We start from the raw sequence: 17,702 nt of genomic DNA, 5'->3' as shown, positions 1-17,702 counted from the left end.
AGTTATAATAGAGATCAAGTCCAACTGATCCAAATCAACAATAACAGTGTTGCCTGGCAACAAGTGGGAATATCCCTCTCTGCAACAGTCCTCATGTCTGCTCTTCCGGGTGAATATATACATTCATTATGTGTAATTAAAACAAGTGGCCCCTCCTCTGACCTTGTGTTGCTATGCACCCCATCCCACAGATACAACCCCTTCCCCTGATACTGGAATACAGGCTTGGGATCCCTATGTCTAAACATACCCCCTCCCCAGTCTCTATCTGCCCTTGTATGTTACTGGTACAGTTAGATTCACAGGTTCACAAATAGGTCACATTGTTTCCTATGGGGCAAGCCACATGCGGCTGGAAACTGTAGCATAGAAACCCAATAAGAAGGATTCTGTAGGTATAAAAGTGATTTATTAAGCGCTGGAAGAATATCTCCATACAAGGGGTATGTCCATCACATACAAAGAATATATTAACCACATACAAGGGATATATACATCACATACAAAGAATATATTAACCACATACAAGGGGTATATACATCACATACAAAGAATATATTAACCACATACAAGGGGTATATACATCACATACAAAGAATATATTAACCACATACAAGGGGTATATACATCACATACAAAGAATATATTAACCACATACAAGGGGTATATACATCACATACAAAGAATATATTAACCACATACAAGGGGTATATATATCACATACAAAAGGTTTATTACATGTGTGTTGCAAGTGCAGAGCGGACTGTTCTGGATAAAGTGCAGTTACTTTCGGATCACCCCAGGGGTGCTGCTTTGTTAGTGAAAGGGGGTGGGGAGTTTAACTCCCGACATGCCTGGACAATCTCTCCAGAAGCAGTTGAGGGACAAGTTTAAAGGGGAAGTGTAGCTGATACATTGTTTAGGGAAATAGCCTTTGACTGCTTCTTATTGTTGTGTCCATTGGTGGCGCTGTACTATCCCCGCTAGGAACAGTAAAGTAGTAGTCTTGTTATAGGGGAAAAAAGACAATGTAACAATTATTCAATATTATATGTACATGAGGCTTGTTTGCAGGGAGTTTGGGGAGGGGGGGGGCAGACAAGCCTAGGGGTTAATTTCCCCTTTAACACAGATTTACAAATATAAAAATACACAAGTAACATGTATAAACATTAACGAGGAACATACATGTGTATGTACTGATACCTGACAGAGCATCTCTGTACCCGATCATATCATTGGTTCTGATGATTATTATATACGCTGCATAGCAGAACTTACATTATAGAAGTGGCCCTAAGATTAAATGATATTCAGGGCCACCAGTCCCACCCATTCCATGCAACCTCATTACAGCTGGGTTGGTGCTTGGCTGGCAGTTGGACAAAAACTGGCACTGGTGGTTCCCTAATGGGTAGGAGCCACCATCAATTCACAGCAGCCAATGATTATTCACATTGCACAAAATGAAAACTGATTGGTCCATCATTTCAGCCAGTCAGACTACAGGAATGTTCATCACATGACCCAGCACACGGCCCTGGAACTTTCTCCAAGATGAAATACTCAGGGAGCTTCTTCATTACACCGGCCAAGGATCCAAATGTTGATTGGTTAACTGAAATAGGCCACGCCCCTTTGTGGACATGAACTTGGACACTGGACTTCATTCCCCCGTCTCGACCTTCTCACGATGCCCAACATTGACAGTCATCCGCGTGAAATACAGACGCTCTGGGGTCGCTAATGATAATGAGTTTCACCTATTAACGAGAAACACAAAATATTTGTTATTTTCTTACTTTTTTATCTGGGCATTTATGTGGTTCTAATCTATAGGGTCCAAATATATACAGTTTTTATGTTTTTTATTGAGATAGAGAAAATGGGAAACTGTTGGAAAGGTTACTGTCTGCTCTCTCTCATTTCCCTACAGAAATAGGGATTGGTAACACTAGATAGGTACCTAATATATAGACAAGAGGAAACTGTTGGAAAGGTTACTGTCTGCTCTCTCTCATTTCCCTACAGAAATAGGGATTGGTAACACTAGATAGGTACCTAATATATAGAGACAAGAGGAAAGTGTTGGAAGGGTTACTGTCTGCTCTGCTTTAATTGCCTCTGGTTCCATATAGTATAGGGACTGAGAGAAGTGATTAGAGGATTATAATGTAGAACTCACCGTGCTTTGTACCGAGTTGCTCAGCATCTGCAGAAACACATCCCGGCTTTTCACCCTAAATTCATTCACTATGTCAATCTGATCCCCGTGTCGAAAGAGGCACCCTATTTCTGTTGGGCCGTTCCATCTGCAGATGCTGTAAGATTTAAACATGATGCCAGTTAATTTAAAGAAAATCACAAATTCTGCAACTTTAATTGTACTAGATGACTCCTTCTGTCTCTCATCCCCTCTCCTTTCCTTTTCTCTCCAACTGTTTGGCCTTACTCTCCCCATCCTCCCTCTTCTCTCCCCTTCTATATTTCTCCTCTCCCCCCATTTGTCTCTCTACTCCCTAACCCCCTTTCCCTTCTCTCCTTCTGTCTCTCATCCCCTCTCCTTTCCTTTTCTCTCCAACTGTTTGGCCTTACTCTCCCCATCCTCCCTCTTCTCTCCCCTTCTATATTTCTCCTCTCCCCCATTTGTCTCTCTACTCCCTAACCCCCTTTCCCTTCTCTCCTTCTGTCTCTCATCCCCTCTCCTTTCCTTTTCTCCCCCAACTGTTTGGCCTTACTCTCCCCCATCCTCCCTCTTCTCTCCCCTTCTATATTTCTCCTCTCCCCCATTTGTCTCTCTACCCCCTAACCCCCTTTCCCTTCTCTCCTTCTGTCTCTCATCCCCTCTCCTTTCCTTTTCTCCCCCAACTGTTCGGCCTTACTCTCCCCCATCCTCCCTCTTCTCTCCCCTTCTATATTTCTCCTCTCCCCCATTTGTCTCTCTACTCCTGAACCCCCTTTCCCTTCTCTCCTTCTGTCTCTCACCCCCTCTCCTTTCCTTTTCTCCCCCAACTGTTTGGCCTTACTCTCCCCCATCCTCCCTCTTCTCCCCCCTTCTATATTTCTCCTCTCCATTAGTAGGAGGTATAGCTGGGAGGGTGTGGGGTAGGGGGAATTTAGGCCAGTTGGTTGGATAGACTAGAGGTCATGTCATTGCCAATAAGGGGTTAATAATATAGACCACTGCCTTTCCATCCCAAGAGGTCCCGGGTTTATCTGTCACTTACTAGAGACTCTCCCCAACTTCTTCTACATCCAGATATTTCTGCAGATGTTCCGTGGGGACGGTCACTTCTTTGTTCTGTAGCCCGTCGGTACCAACCCGTTCACTGCAAAGACAAATCATACGGCTGAGTGTCTAGAACCAAAATTGTGGGATTTGGAACATTCATTTCTGAATCTCTGATAATCTCTTCTGTCAGTCTGTCTGTCACCAGATATAAATGTATTGGGGAGACACAGATCCTCTTTGTTAACGTAGTTTTTCGTTTGATATAAACAATGGGGCAAATATTGGCTACATTCCCCCATATCCCAGTAATGACCCAAATAACATTCAACTTCCCCCTGACGTTCCAAACCTGCCACCCTAATCCCTTTCTCTGTCACCTTAATTAATGTAATTAGAACACAATTCCTAAACTCATTTTGATTGGATGCCAGTGCTTCCCACTTACTATTTTATTTGTTCTCTGCCCTCGACTCCCCTTGGTTGCCCAGTCTTCTGTTCAGGCTCAGGGGTCTCGTCTTGTGGCTTCTGTTCACTCGTATTTCGTGGAACTCTGAAATACAAATTAGTTAAGTTGTAATTCTTCAGCTGTTGACAGTTTGGCTTTGAATAGTCACAAAGTCATTTTCCATCTATAAGGAATGTTCTGGGCACACAATAAGCTATACCCTCATACTGTACTGTCTAAGGGAATCAATATGGCACATCCCTCCTCCCATATGTATAAATACAGATATACAGAGAAGGAATGTTCTGGGCACACAATAAGCTATACCCTCATACTGTACTGTCTAAGGGAATCAATATGGCACCTCCTCCTCCCATATGTATAAATACAAATATACAGAGAAGGAATGTTCTGGGCACACAATAAGCTATACCCTCATACTGTACTGTCTAAGGGAATCAATATGGCACCTCCTCCTCCCATATGTATAAATACAAATATACAGAGAAGGAATGTTCTGGGCACACAATAAGCTATACCCTCATACTGTACTGTCTAAGGGAATCAATATGGCACCTCCCTCCTCCCATATGTATAAATACAAATATACAGAGAAGGAATGTTCTGGGCACACAATAAGCTATACCCTCATACTGTACTGTCTAAGGGAATCAATATGGCACCTCCTCCTCCCATATGTATAAATACAAATATACAGAGAAGGAATGTTCTGGGCACACAATAAGCTATACCCTCATACTGTACTGTCTAAGGGAATAAGAATGGCAGACCCTTTCCTGTGTTAAGGGGTTACATGTTGATACTTACATTGAACACATTCGCTCGTAGATATCATCTAAGTCTGGATCTATATCACTCATTTCCTGAGGGTCTGAAGAGTCTGAATGGCCACTGAGTCTCTGCGGAAGAACAAGATACACAGATGTATTCACTTTATACAGAATAAATTAACCCATGGGAAACTGATTAACTGTAGAGAAATGGTTAAAATAAACTCCTTCATCTGCTACATTACTTTGTGAGTCAGAAACAGCAGTGCAGATAATATGAACAGACAGGAAATTACATTTACAAATGTATATTGGGAAATGTAGACTTTTATTTTGTTAAAAAAAAAAAACAGAATAAAACAGTGGTGTTGCCCTTTAAACTGTGAGTCAGAGGGTGCAGACTTTAGCTTTGTGAGTATTTGCCATACGAAGAGTTTTATGACAATAGATCAGAGATTATTCTGCATAAGGTAAAGGGCACAAACACCCCATGGGAAATCAAATTACCTGCATTATATTCCGAGGGACTTGATATATGGACTCGTCGTCACTTCCAATGTCACTGTCATAGTCTGCTTGTGGTATCGACTCTTTCCTATTTGTCGAGTGCTAGAAAACAGATTTAAAATCAGATTTCGTTTTATTCATGGGGATGAGAGCTGCCATACTGAACACCAAGCCTGGAAATACATCTCTTAAAGGGGCGGTTCACCTTTTTCATTAACTTTTAGTATGTTATAGAATGGCTAATTTTAAGCAACTTTTCCATTGGTCTTCATTTTTTTTTATCGATTTTAATTATTTGTCTTCTTCTTTTGACTCTTTCCAGCTTTTCAAATAATCTGAATTTTTTTAAAATTGATTTCCTGTTTCTGTGTAATAATAAAACAGTAGCTTTTACTTGATCCCAATTAAGATATAATTAAACAGACGGATCACCTTTGAGTTACAGAATGGCTAATTCTAAGCAACATTTCAATTGGCCTTCGTTATTTATTTTTTTATATTTTTTAAAAAATTTTATTCTGACTCTGCAGCTTTCGAATGGGAGTCACTGAGCCTATTAAGAAAACAAATGCTCTGTAAGGCTACAAATGTATTGTTAATGCTGCTTTTATTCCTCATCTTTCTATTCAGGCCTCTCCTATTCATATTCCAATCTCTTATTCAAATCAATGCATGGTTGCTAGGGGAATTTGGACCCTAGCAACCAGATAGGCACTGAAATTTCAACCTGGAGAGCTGCTGAATAAAAAGCTAAATAACTCACAAACCACAAATTATAAAAAATGAAAACCAATTGCAAATCGTCTCCGAATATCCCTCTCGACATTATACAAAAATTAAATTTTTTTATTTATATTTTTATTCTTAGCAGTTTATTACTTGATCCTTATTGATCCTTGATCCTTATTGTTTTGGAATGATTTGCCTTCCTACCTCTGCCTCTTTCCAGCTTTCAAATGGGGGTCACTGACCCCAGCAACCAAAAAAGCTATTGGTCTGTGAGGCTACAATTTTATAGTTATTGGTTACTTTTATTCCTTATCTTTTGGGGCCTCTCCTATTCATCCTGCACTTTTGTTTCTAGGGTAAACTGGACCCATAGCAACCAGATAACTGCTGAAATCCCAAACTGGGGAGCTGACGAACAAAAGGAGATGTTATAATAATAATAATATTTTTTTTTTTTTTAAAAAAAAGAAGACCAATAGCAAATTGTCTCAGATTATCGCTGGCGGGTTGTAATGAAGTGTGACTCACGTGGGCACAAGGGCAGAAGCACACAGGGTCTCCATTCACCACGGATGATGTACGTTTGGGGGGATCGGACGGGTTGAGGACCCTCATTGATACCTCCTCCTATACACAGAGCAAAGGTCGGGTCATACAAAGCCTAGAAGGGAATGACTTGCACTACAAATTGACCAGCAGAGCATTCTGGGAGTTTTAATGCTCCAGTTCCACGCCCTACTAATGAAGACATAATGGGGGCAGTCTCTTACCTGCTGGAGGGGAAAGGGAGGAGTGTAGAAATCAAAGGGCTGATACGAGGAGGTTGGGATTGATGGGTCGGTTTTGGATCTTTGCCTTTGAGTCTCCTGGAATCAAAACACAGGAAGAAACCTTTTAATTTTACTCTTCTTTCTCAGAAACAGCATTTTTGGGGCACAATTTAATCAGATTCTCCCTCCCAGCTAAACCCATTGGATAACGAACTGTATAACCCGAGATACTGGCAGTAATGAGTCGGGAAGAACATTGTACATAGAGATTGTTTTATTTATCCTTTAACCAGATCTGTACTTATCTGTTATCTACTGTGTATCCTGTGCTTGTTTATATAAACTATAGTAGTACTTATCTGTTATCTACTGTGTATCCTGTGCTTGAATGGCTGCCCCCATGGCTACACAGCAGCTTGTTTATAAAAACTATAGTAGTACTTATCTGTTATCTACTGTGTATCCTGTGCTTGAATGGCTGCCCCCATGGCTACACAGCAGCTTGTTTATATAAACTATAGTAGTACTTATCTGTTATCTACTGTGTATCCTGTGCTTGAATGGCTGCCCCCATGGCTACACAGCAGCTTGTTTATATAAACTATAGTAGTACTTATCTGTTATCTACTGTGTATCCTGTGCTTGAATGGCTGCCCCCATGGCTACACAGCAGCTTGTTTATATAAACTATAGTAGTACTTATCTGTTATCTACTGTGTATCCTGTGCTTGAATGGCTGCCCCCATGGCTACACAGCAGCTTGTTTATATAAACTATAGTAGTACTTATCTGTTATCTACTGTGTATCCTGTGCTTGAATGGCTGCCCCCATGGCTACACAGCAGCTTGTTTATATCAACTATAGTAGAGTTTCTGAAGCAAATACACCGGGTTCTATCAGTGCAGGGCAACACAACATTTTATTTTTATTACATTAAAACACTTTCATTTTTTATGTTACTGTTCCTTTAACATGAGAGAGGGTCCCTTTAACATGAGAGAGGGTCCTGCTCATCAAAGCTTACAATCTAAGAGGAGACGAATAGGGGGAATTGTAGGGCTATTGTCTCACATGGGGGCCTGTGAATAATTGAGTAATTATGTTGAAACTCACCTGTTCCATCATTGTCCCAGAATTTGGGTGGTCTCTGGGGAAGGAATAGGGCCTGTTATCAGTGTTGAACTGCAGAAAGAAAGACACCTTGATATCAGAGGAGCAGATTGGGCTCAGACAGAGTTTAGGATTATACTGTGTGTGTATATATATATATATATATATATATATATATGCCTACTGTAGGGTTGCAATTAATTTAGATGCTTGCTGCATGGCTGCAGAGAAATCAGTTCAGTCTGCAGCATGCATCTAAATAAACTGCTAATTAGCCAGACATGATGTGGAATTCAATATGTGGCTGGTAATAAAGGGATAAGGTGGCAACCCTAGTCTATAGAGATGCCAGTGTGTCTGTGTGAGTGTGCATGGCTTAATATGGCACGGCGAGGCACAATTAAAGGGAAAGTATCTTACCAAAATGTGACTCAGGCACTTCTGCCAACTGTCAATCTCCTCCCTGCAAAACATTAGAAACAAAGAGTTAATGTGGGTGAGAAAGAGGCCTCTTCACTTTGTGGGGTCTCAGCTACTGTATCACCATATCAGTTGCAAGAAACCGTTAAAGGGGTTGTTTACCTTTAAATTAACTGTTAGTAGGATGTAGAGATGGATATTCTGAGACAATTTGCAGTTGGTTTTCATTTTCTATTATTTGTGGTTTTTGACTTATTTAGCTTTTTATTCAGCAGCTCTCCAGTGTCAGCCATCTGGTTGCTAAGGCCCAAATCCCCCTAGCAACCATGCATTGATTTGAATAAGAGACTGGAATATGAATAGGAGAGGCCTGAGTAGAAAGATGAGTAATAGGAAGTAGCAATAACAATACATTTGTAGCCTTACAGAGCATTTGTTTTTTAGATGGGGTCAGTGACCCCCATTTGAAAGCTGGAAAGAGTCAGATAAAGAAAGCTAATAATGAAAAAATTGAATAATGAAGACCAACTGAAAAGTTTTTACAACTGACCATTCTATAGCATAGTAACAGTTAACGTAAAGGTGAACAGCCACTTGAATTAGCTGAGCAGAGACGCTTGTCGTTAGGGTTAAACTCACTCAGTGTCATCAGTGATGAGGAAGTAGGTACGTTTTTTCGTGCGGATCACCAGCACCTGCCCGGGGCTACACCTGCAGGACTTCAGGATCGAGGCAAGTTCCTCCTTGGGGCAATCGGAGCCTTTTTCTACCTTCTTGATCCTGCAAAGGAATGTCACTGTCAGTCACCAAGCTGGACACGTTAGGGTTAACTCACTGGTGCTGGAAGCCTGTACTGATTTCTATGCGCTTTGTAATTTTGAAAAACGGTCCGCACACACCAATGTTGCAGTCGGGGATTGTGCCCCTTTTATTAATGCCACCAACAATCAATAATCAACGTTTCGGGGGGACACAGCCTCCCTTCTTCAGGACCGTTTTTCAAAATTACAAAGCAGTAAGGAGACCTGGCAGGGTCAACGGAAGACCAGCACCACTACGCAGATAAGTGGAAGGAGGTGTGCGGTAATAGAAAATTTCATTGTACCTGATTTCTATGCGGCCATGCCTCTAATGAATGACTAATTAACCCTGTGTGTGACTGCTACTCACTCGCTCATATTGATGGAGCCTTTCTGTTCTTCATTCATTCTGTCCAGGGAGTAATAACTCAGTGTGTAAGCTTCTCCCACATATTTTCGCAGAACAAAGAAGCGTTTCCTCCACTGCAACAAAGAAATTGGTTAAATGTCTGTAAAATGTCATTTTGGCACAGAGCACCCCAAAATATGTTTCTAGAGTGGGCCTAGGATTCCCATTCCATCTTTAATAATGGCCTCTAATTAAATCCACAACTCTAAATCATTTCAGATACATTCTGCAGACTGCAATGATTCTTGTACTGCCATGTAGCATGATATTTAAACAGTAAGACTATTAGTAACACTATGTAACCATAGCGCATAGTCTGTACAGAGAGATCCCATAAAACTATGGCAGTATAGGTATTCCCTGTACTAAGCACAATTCAGCAGGAACAGTCCCTAAGTTTGCTCATAGTCTGTACAGAGAGATCCCATAATACTATGGCAGCATAGGTATTCCCCTGTACTAAGCACAATTCAGCAGGAACAGTCCCCTACGTTTGCTCATAGTCTGTACAGAGAGATCCCATAAAACTATGGCAGCATAGGTATTCCCCTGTACTAAGCACAATTCAGCAGGAACAGTCCCCTACGTTTGCTCATAGTCTGTACAGAGAGATCCCATAAAACAATGGCACATAGGTATCCCCTGTACTAAGCACAATTCAGCAGGAACAGTCCCTAAGTTTGCTTATAGTCTGTACAGAGAGATCCCATAAAACTATGGCACATAGGTATTCCCTGTACTAAGCACAATTCAGCAGGAACAGTCCCTAAGTTTGCTCATAGTCTGTACAGAGAGATCCCATAAAACTATGGCAGCATAGGTATTCCCTGTACTAAGCACAATTCAGCAGGAACAGCCTCTAAGTTTGCTCATAGTCTGTACAGAGAGATCCCATAAAACTATGGCACATAGGTATTCCCTGTACTAAGCACAATTCAGCAGGAACAGTCCCCTAAGTTTGCTCATAGTCTGTACAGAGAGATCCCATAAAACTATGGCAGCATAGGTATTCCCTGTACTAAGCACAATTCAGCAGGAACAGTCCCTAAGTTTGCTCATAGTCTGTACAGAGAGATCCCATAAAACTATGGCAGTATAGGTATTCCCTGTACTAAGCACAATTCAGCAGGAACAGTCAACTGGACAGAGAGTCCCCTTTAACCATATGAGGTTTCCTTACCCGTTTCGCAATTGAGGGGGGAGGGGATTTTATAAGTGTTCCTTCTTTAATAATTTCTCCGTCTGAAAAAAAAAACAAAAAAATTAATTTTAGGTCCAGCTGATAAATCATAGGTCTTATCAAACATGTTTCAGGGAAGACACAGAACAGCAATATATTCAGTGTGGGGTCTTTGGAAAAGCATCTCAGTGTTTATGAGCTGTACATCTGAGCTACAGATTTGGCTGATATTCAGGCGTATCACTAATTTACTGGGGGAATGTAGGAGAATGCAACAGGTAAAATCAGGCAAGGTTACTGCTGAACTACAATTGCTAGCAGGAGCAGCAGCAGTGCAGGTGGGGGAATGCTGGGAGATTTATGTTGGGGTGCTGAGGGTCAGGCTGCAGAGTTTGGACACATGCACTGCTGGTTCTGCCCTATGATTCCTGGGGGTTGCTTGTGGTTTGTTAGGAATGCAGAATGTAAATATTGACATTACCTGTTGAATAAAAGGAACTGAACAGCACCTGATTGATTCATGTACTAACCTGATACTATGCTGGGTCTTTTGGGAGGCATGTTCCTCTGCTTATTCCTCTGATTATTCCTCTGCTTGTACCTCTGCTTATTCCTTGTACCTCTGATTATTCCTTGTACCTCTGCTGCAGAAAGGAGACGGCGTTAATATAAACAGGACTGGTATAAAACATATAGATCACCGTGTCAGACTTATTCTATTATATAGTTATAATGACAGTTCCAATTGCATCAACATTGTGTGTGAATTATAAATATCACATAAATTGAGATAATATATAAGTAAAGAGCAGATTTATATTCACAGTGGGAAGAGGTTAGAAAAAAGACTGGGCAACCTCCATAGTGCAATGTGATTGGTGCAGACCTGCATTTCTTTTCACCCTGATACTAATTTTTAAGGAGTAGAAAAAAACTGTAGATTTAACTCCCGAATGATCCAGTCTGACCTGCACCAGCCTGACTTAACCTAACACTCCCTGCCCTGACTGTGTCATAGAATATCCATATGTAATACCCAAGAGTCATAAATAACCTGTAAATGACATCTTTAACTATGTTATACGTTATAATTCATGCTTAGTGATGTCATTTGTACCACATTACTCACTGAATTTATAAATAATAATGTACCCCCTGTTGCAAAATATCAGGCTATTAATAGTTACCTTGGCATTCCCTAAGCCTTGTGCCTTTATATGGTCACAGAACAACCCCTCAGTGACTTCTAATATCCTTATCATTTACAGTAGGGGGTACATTATCCCTTATAATACATGAGTGATACTCAGAGTTCCCTGTATAACTCAGCCTGCAGCCTTGTGCCTTTATATGGTCACAGAACAACCCCTCAGTGACTTCTAATATCCTTATCATTTACAGTAGGGGGTACATTATCCCTTATAATACATGAGTGATACTCAGAGTTCCCTGTATAACTCAGCCTGCAGCCTTGTGTCTTTATATGGTCACAGAACAACCCCTCAGTGACTTCTAATATCCTTATCATTTACAGTAGGGGGTACATTATCCCTTATAATACATGAGTGATACTCAGAGTTCCCTGTATATCTCAGCCTGCAGCCTTGTGCCTTTATATGGTCACAGAACAACCCCTCAGTGACTTCTAATATCCTTATCATTTACAGTAGGGGGTACATTATCCCTTATAATACATGAGTGATACTCAGAGTTCCCTGTATAACTCAACCTGCAGCCTTGTGCCTTTATATGGTCACAGAACCTCTCAGCTTTTAGGGTCAGTGACCCCCTTTTGAAAGCCGGAAAGAACCAGAGCAAGAAGGCAAATCATTCAAAATCTAAAAATAATGAAGACCAATTGAAACCTGCCCATTGAAGAACATAGTAAAACATGCTCTGCATCTTCTTTAAAAAGAGGAAATGGGTAAAATGAACTGTAATTGGATAGAAAGCAAAAAGGAAGCTAAAGATAAGACATTGGGGGACAATTAAATCCATAGAGGGAATAGGGCTCAGTCATAAGGAAGTCTGGCCAAGTGATTTCTATGGAACTGGAGCAGTGTCTGAGATAGATCCACTGTACCTGCTCTCAGGTAATTGCCCAAAAGCTACTGTGTTTATTCCTCCAATGGCCTCCAATTTTCCTGTGCAAGTGGTGACCTATATACTGTAGTTGTGTGATTGAAGCTCCTCCCAAGGTCCGCCCCCCAATATTACATCATCGTTAGTGAGTATTTTATATGGTGCGTCACCCAACGTCTTCCCCTTTACATAATCACTATATATATATATATATGTATATATATATATATATATATATATATAGATATATATATATATATATATATATATATATATATATATATATATATACACATATACATATATATATAGCAGTGACTCTGGAATGAATTCCCAGTCCGTCCTTTTACCCTGCCCTTGAGATATTTTCAATAGAATTGCCTCATACAATCTGATTTAAAAAAACACACAAACAGTAGATTGCAAGCTCTTGTGCTATAACCACCACTTTCTGTGCATCCCTGCAGGGAATATGAAGGGACCAAGGTGCAGAGGTGCCACAGGGAACACAGAAGCGCCCTCTGCTGTTCGCCTTATCTTTGAGCTTCTTCTGTAGCTGATCCTAATTTGGCACAAAGTGTCCCCCTCCTCAGTCCAGTTTTGGCAAAGCAAATAAAATCCTAGATCTCATTCCCATCAGCAAAGCAGCAAGTCCCTGATTTGATTGCGACTCCAGAGAAAGTCAATATTCTGCACAGTCGTCTATAAGGATTTACTGATTTATCTATTATCATGTAAAAGAAAAATAGAAAATCTCTCTTTAACTCCGACCCTAAGATTCCTGAGTTTGCACAGAAGAAATATAACAGTGAAAACAGTGTCTGTCCCTTGTTCTCTGGTTCCGACTCCTGAACAATGTAGCAGATATCCGTTCTCCTGTACATCAGCTCCTATTTTGCTCCCAGCCAGCAGTGCAGAGAACATAAACAGCCAGACAGATACTACTTCTAGTAGGAACCTGTGGAGTAAAATAATTGGAGCAGGAGGGACGCAGCAGGTCCCCCAGTACAGAGCTCCGAGTTTCCCTATTGGAAATTAGTCTTGGGAACACATAACAGCTGCTACAGATCTCTCTATTCTCAAACCAGCATCTCATTGGACAAGCTGCCCGAATATATAATGAACCTGTAGGTTGTCAGCAAAGCAGCACTCAGAAAAATGATCGGAAAAAATTATAACACAGTATAACACAATATCAAACCTGTGGTTGTAGTTGAACTATACCCCTAGTGGTCAGCTCCACAGGCTTCAGCAGTACAATGATTGCGAATGAATGAGTTTATGTGGGTTAAATCAGAACCCGGCACTTACAGGTAAGTCTCTCCAACCTGTGGCTTCCTCTCCACCTGTGTGACTTGTACCTGGGGTTGTTGCTTTTGTACTCAGCGGCGCTCCCTCCTCTCTGTGTCACACACAACTGAAACCTGATCTACCAGGAAATCCCCGTTGGGGCCACAGGTTGAACAGGGATTTTTTTTCCAGGTATTAGAGACAAGGGGAAAACCAAAGGCTCCTTCTATTGATGGTTTGGGGAACGGAGTTTGTGAGTTTCTTTTGTGTCTTTTTTGCTTAAGTGTTTCCTGGAGACAGCGGATTAGAGTTATTATTAAAGGGTGAACATTTATCTAAATATGTCCATCTTTTTATTTTGTATGTTTGCAACGGAAATGGACTGACTACAATTGTGTAGTTGGGGTTTTAGCTTCTGAAATTTGTTTTCAAAGGTCAACATCGATTTGTAGCCAATCAGAAAATTAGACCAGATAGGATCTGTGCAGCCACTGGGACAGAATGTTCTGTTATACAGATAGCTAGAATCTCAGCTGCCATAAAGCAGGACAGGACTGCTGCTTACAATGGGGATCAGATAAGATCTGTGCAGCCACTGGGACAGAATGTTCTGTTATACAGATAGCTAGAATCTCAGCTGCCATAAAGCAGGACAGGACTGCTGCTTACAGTGGGGATCAGATAATATCTGTGCAGCCACTGGGACAGAATGTTCTGTTATACAGATAGCTAGAATCTCAGCTGCCATAAAGCAGGACAGGACTGCTGCTTGCAATGGGGATCAGATAGGATCTGTGCAGCCACTAGGACAGAATGTTCTGTTATACAGATAGCTAGAATCTCAGCTGCCATAAAGCAGGACAGGACTGCTGCTTACAATGGGGATCAGATAGGATCTGTGCAGCCACTGGGACAGAATGTTCTGTTATACAGATAGCTAGAATCTCAGCTGCCATAAAGCAGGACAGGACTGCTGCTTACAATGGGGAAAATACAAAATATAGGGATTGCACACTCATTTATATAAAAACCTAATTTTATTGTATCATAAACACTTTTACATATTAGTAATTAGGTCCAGCAATTTGCCCTATGTGTTTCGATCACTACAGTGGTCTTCATCAGGGGCAAAATCCATATAGTACAAAAAATTGTAAAATTCTTGATTAAAAAGATATCACTGATCTATAATCATATATATTGAAAGCGTGGAAAGTATTCTGTCTGTATCAGTGGAAAGTGAGACACTTTAGCAGTTAATGGTAGGAAATATCTGAGACATTCCAATGAACATATTTCAAATTTGTGCCGACACACACACACACACACAAATGCTGATCTATTCTTGTTTTTCCATGTTCTTTTATTCCAGTAAAGTACAGTATTATATACAAGTAGCAGTATTCCTGTTGTGCTACACCCCCTTCTCCACATCCTCTGCCCCCCAAGAGTCTAAGCTTCTGCTCCCCTCCTCACAGAAGGCAATGACAGTGGTCTAGGAAGATCTATTGCACATAAAACCATTCTGGCACCAGCTCATAGGAATGTGACTTGTAATGTATTTCAATGTATCCGTTTTTTCCTCTTCAAAAACCTTTCCACCCCCAATGTCAGACTAACAGGCCTATAGTTTTCTGGCAGAGAGTGGGATCCCATGAATCACATTCTCTGTTACCCATGCTTGTGTGCTTCCCTGCCAGCTATATAACACAGGCAGAGATTAACCCTCCGTGCTATACTGTGCTCTGACTGACTCAGTAGAGAGTGGGGTGATTTTGTGTTGATCCTCACGTCCCACTTTATGTTACATAGAGGTCACAAATGTGTTGTTACTAAATGGAGAATTACTCAGCGGATCAGTCAGGTTGGGCAAGTACCAGTGAGCAAATGAACCGGGGTTTCCCTGTAATGATATTCATAGGGTTCTGTTTCAATGGCCGGTCAGTAGACGCAAAAAGATTATTCAGGTGAAGCAGGTGTGACTTTATTCTTTAAAAGAGAGAATAATGGCTGTGGGTTGGGGGAATGGAAAAAAGAGGGAATTTTGTTTTTCTATATAGGCACCACCTTGAAGATGTCACTCTAGTTGCATCACTTGTCTATAAATAAAAAAAGACCCTGCGTGTGAGTATTGTATAGTCTGTCCCTAAATGATCAAACACAGTCCAATCATGTGAGGTCCGACTCAGGCAGAAATCTCTCATTAGAGGCAGTGGGGCCCATGTAAATTCACCCGTAACAGTGGCAGGTGGGAAAGATGAACTCTGCACATTGCGCCAAATGAAAAATATATCTTAAAGGGATTCTGTAATGATTTTTATGATGTCTTTTTTTATTTCTAAATTACACAGCAAATAATTAACAATAATATTGGTGTGTAGGAGCATCTCCGGTCATTTTGCCTGGTCATGTGATTTCAAAAAGAGCCAGCACTTTATGCACAGAATGTTCTGTTATACAGAGAATCTCAGCTGCCATAAAGCAGGACAGGACTGCTGCTTACAATGGGGATCAGATAGGATCTGTGCAGCCACTGGGACAGAATGTTCTGTTATACAGATAGCTAGAATCTCAGCTGCCATAAAGCAGGACAGGACTGCTGCTTACAATGGGGATCAGATAGGATCTGTGCAGCCACTGGGACAGAATGTTCTGTTATACAGATAGCTAGAATCTCAGCTGCCATAAAGCAGGACAGGACTGCTGCTTACAATGGGGATCAGATAGGATCTGTGCAGCCACTGGGACAGAATGTTCTGTTATACAGATAGCTAGAATCTCAGCTGCCATAAAGCAGGACAGGACTGCTGCTTACAATGGGGATCAGATAGGATCTGTGCAGCCACTGGGACAGAATGTTCTGTTATACAGATAGCTTGAATCTCAGCTGCCATAAAGCAGGACAGGACTGCTGCTTACAATGGGGAAAATACAAAATATAGGGATTGCACACTCATTTATATAAAAACCTAATTTTATTGTATCATAAACACTTTTACATATTAGTAATTAGGTCCAGCAATTTGCCCTATGTGTTTCAATCACTACAGTGGTCTTCATCAGGGGCAAAATCCATATAGTACAAAAAATTGTAAAATTCTTGATTATAAAGATATCACTGATCTATAATCATCTATATTGAAAGCGTGGAAAGTATTCTGTCTGTATCAGTGGAAAGTGAGACACTTGAGCAGTTAATGGTAGGAAATATCTGAGACATTCCAATGAACATATTTCAGATTTGTGCCGACACACACACACACACACACACACACACACACACACACACACACACACACACACACACACACACAAATGCTGATCTATTCTTGTTTTTCCATGTTCTTTTATTCCAGTAAAGTACAGTATTATATACAAGTAGCAGTATTCCTGTTGTGCTACACCCCCTTTTCCACATCCTCTGCCCCCCAAGAGTCTAAGTTTCTGCTCCCCTCCTCACAGAAGGCAATTACAGTGGTCTAGGAAGATCTATTGCACATAAAACCATTCTGGCACCAGCTCATAGGAATGTGACTTGTAATGTATTTCAATGTATCTGTTTTTTCCTCTTACAAAAACCTTTCCACCCCAATGTCAGACTAACAGGCCTATAGTTTTCTGGCAGAGAGTGGGATCCCACGAATCACATTCTCTGTCACCCATACTGTCATGATTTTTATGATGTAGTTTTTATTTCTAAATTACACTGCAAATAATTAACAATAATATTGGTGTGTAGGAGCATCTCCGGTTATTTTGCCTGGTCATGTGCTTTCAGAAAGAGCCAGCACTTTAGGATGGAACTGCTTTCTGGCAGCCTGTTGTTTCTCCTACTCAATGTAACTGAATGTGTCTCAGTGGGACCTGGATTTTACTGTTGAGTGCTGTTCTTAGATCTACCAGGCAGCTTTTATCTTGTGTTAGGGAGCTGTTATC

General features: G+C 40.9%; 1 protein-coding gene across 2 annotated transcripts; it reads right to left on the bottom strand.

Moving 5' to 3' along the window:
* Window positions 1-390: 390 nt before the first annotated feature.
* Window positions 391-13,891, bottom strand: LOC108696005 (pleckstrin homology domain-containing family S member 1). Of its 2 annotated transcripts, none has more exons than XM_018224975.2 (15): window positions 13,788-13,891; window positions 10,925-11,038; window positions 10,395-10,456; window positions 9,176-9,288; window positions 8,645-8,785; window positions 8,006-8,048; window positions 7,589-7,657; window positions 6,475-6,570; window positions 6,233-6,331; window positions 4,976-5,077; window positions 4,506-4,597; window positions 3,678-3,782; window positions 3,228-3,329; window positions 2,186-2,321; window positions 391-1,763 (listed from the first exon to the last, which is right to left on the bottom strand). In XM_018224975.2, exons 2-15 carry the CDS (start codon window positions 10,953-10,955, stop codon window positions 1,689-1,691), a joined length of 1,266 nt encoding a protein of 421 aa, XP_018080464.1. In that variant the 5' UTR covers window positions 10,956-11,038; window positions 13,788-13,891; the 3' UTR covers window positions 391-1,688. The 2 variants fall into 2 exon arrangements, with proteins under 2 accessions (XP_018080464.1, XP_041426046.1); XM_041570112.1 differs by having other exon boundaries at window positions 10,925-11,035; window positions 13,788-13,805.
* Window positions 13,892-17,702: the final 3,811 nt, after the last annotated feature.

Source organism: Xenopus laevis, chromosome 7L (genome assembly GCF_017654675.1).
Source record: "Xenopus laevis strain J_2021 chromosome 7L, Xenopus_laevis_v10.1, whole genome shotgun sequence".
Classification (NCBI taxonomy): Eukaryota; Metazoa; Chordata; class Amphibia; order Anura; family Pipidae; genus Xenopus; species Xenopus laevis.
Note: the sequence above shows the minus strand (reverse complement) of the source record. Positions and strands in the feature narration are given on the sequence as shown.

Excerpts from the sequence above, each read along its gene's own strand:
- LOC108696005 (XM_018224975.2), bottom strand. The coding sequence starts at position 10,955 with ATGCCTCCCAAAAGACCCAGCATAGTATCAG. Across the intron at positions 3,783-4,505 it reads TACGAGCGAATGTGTTCAAT|AGTTCCACGAAATACGAGTG; the intron begins GTAAGTATCAAC and ends TTTGTATTTCAG. Across the intron at positions 1,764-2,185 it reads GCAACTCGGTACAAAGCACG|GTGAAACTCATTATCATTAG; the intron begins GTGAGTTCTACA and ends TCTCGTTAATAG.